Source organism: Octopus bimaculoides, chromosome 20 (assembly GCF_001194135.2).
Source record: "Octopus bimaculoides isolate UCB-OBI-ISO-001 chromosome 20, ASM119413v2, whole genome shotgun sequence".
Classification (NCBI taxonomy): domain Eukaryota; kingdom Metazoa; phylum Mollusca; class Cephalopoda; order Octopoda; family Octopodidae; genus Octopus; species Octopus bimaculoides.
Genome location: NC_069000.1, coordinates 8039305 through 8041505, shown reverse-complemented (window position 1 = coordinate 8041505; position 2201 = coordinate 8039305). Strand labels below are relative to the sequence as shown.

The window sequence follows — 2201 nt, the reverse complement described above, 5'->3', positions numbered from 1 at the left end:
CTGCTACTACTACTACTACTAGCCCAATCATCTTTGACCCTTCAGTTAGGCTACTAACTGCTATCTATGTACCAAATCTGTTGGTGGTTATCCACTCTCCTAAAGTACACATTGGCAAGAATCACGTTGTTGTTGTTGTTGTTGATGGTGGTAGCGTTGGTGGCGGTGGGGGTGGGGGGGGTAGTGGTGGTAGTGGTGGTGGGAGAGGTTCACCAAATCTGTTTGTGGTGATCCTCTCCACTAAATTACACATTGGCAGGAGACATTGAGTAAAGTAAAGAAAGTCTGCTGGAAGGTTGCCTGAAGGAGATCTCTATTACCTAAGGTGGTGGTGGTGGGGGGGCAGTGGAAGTGATGACTGCGGTGGTAGAGGTGGGAGGAAGAGGTGAACAGACCAAACAAGTTTTCAAAACATTTGACTAAAGAGGTGGTAGGCATGGCTAGAGGTTAGACGGAAAATAAACATTTTTGATTAAAGAGGAAACCCAAACAAACAAACAACGAAATCAATAAAAACAACAACAACAGTAACAACATCATGAGCCAACAGGGGCACCTCAACACAGGCACTGAATATATGCTAGAAATAGCAGATTTAAGTATCCCTTCAACAAACAGGAAGGATATGAGCCAATGAGATGACCCCTCTCTCAGAAACTGGAGAACCTCTGTGTTAAGGGCTGGAGAGGAACTCGTGCCCAAATTTAAGTGTGAAACCCCTATTGACAAACTCCCTATGAAATAGATAGATTTAATTCTTCACACTAAAACAATATATATAATTATAAATTTGTTAAAAATTAATAATTAATTAATTTTTTTCAACACAGATGTGCCCCACCCCACAAAGGTATTTATGTACTTGCTAGTTATCCCTGGGTTCTCTAACTCTATGTGGTCTTGTTTACAATTATCACATGGTGCTAAGACAAGGTGACCCAGACACACCCATGCACACACACACACACACATACATACACATGCAAACACTCTCGTGCATTCACAGATATACGCATGTGTATATTTGTGATAATAATTACTGTTGTTACAACTGCTCACAGAAGGCAGTGAGCTGGCAGACCCATTAGCACACCAGGCAAAATACTTAGCAGCATTTCATCTATCCTTATGTTCTGAGTTCAAATCCCACCAAAGTCAACTTTGCCTTTCATCCTTTCGGGGTCAATAAATTAAATACCAGTGAAAAACTAGGGTTGATGTAATTGACTAGTTCCCTTCCCACAAATCTCAGGCCTTGTACCTTTAGTAGAAGTGATTATTACTACTCACAGTTATTTCCATCATCTCAACAGCCAGTCAAAAATGGGGCTTTCGAATGATATTGAAACATGGCTGACTCCTGATCCACAAGGTTCACATCTAGAACTAATGACAGATACCACACGCTCAATCTTAGAAGAGTAAAGCCTATTTATGGCCAATCGTTTCCAATCTTCTGTATTCAACAATCTTACCAGTTCAATAACCAGAATTACTACAGTATCCTCTCATGTGTTGCAGGAATTCTCCAAGACATTTTTGTTGTATATTTGACAGGTCATACGTGCCCACAGTCCTTGGACAGTCATCTACTTCATCGTCATCAATTTCTTTGGTTCCTTGTACCTCATGAATCTTATGTTAGCTGTTGTTGCAAGTGCCTACGAACTGGAAGTCAAGAATACCGGGAAAGTAAGTAAAAACTCTATGCCAATGCTTTGCAATGTTTACCATTGTCTTCTTCCAGTTTTTCTTCCTTGTTTGATTTCTAGTCAGCCACCTGGCATTAGTTACACAGACAGAGTTACTAGATCGTATTTACCATATTCCATATTGTGCATGATTGATATAGTTCTAACCATCACACCCTTTCTCTCTCTCTTAACTTCACACAAGCACACATACACGCACATACACACATTCACACAAACACACACACACACACTCATATGCTTTTTTTTAATGTACTTTGATTTGCATGATGACATGGAAAAGGAAAGAGAATGGTACACAGAGAAATTATATTGGAGACATGGCGTCTGTTGGAATTTCTAGAAGAATATGAAATGCCAGTAAATTGCTTCTTGACAAATAGAAGTTAGTTTTATTATAATTTGTTGATTTACTGATGGACACTGTAGATTACAAATATGTGTGTGTGTGTGTGTGTGTGTGCATATATATATGTATATATATATATA

General features: G+C 39.3%; 1 protein-coding gene across 1 annotated transcript in view; it reads left to right on the top strand.

Annotated features, from left to right (window-relative positions):
* LOC106869839 (sodium channel protein 1 brain) overlaps positions 1 to 2201 on the top strand; it is a 193859-nt gene that overhangs the window by 86695 nt on the left and 104963 nt on the right. Inside the window, exon 8 of the mRNA XM_014915740.2 lies at positions 1558 to 1692. Within this exon, the coding sequence (XP_014771226.1) occupies positions 1558 to 1692 (135 nt within the window). The remainder of the gene's footprint in view (positions 1 to 1557; positions 1693 to 2201) is intronic.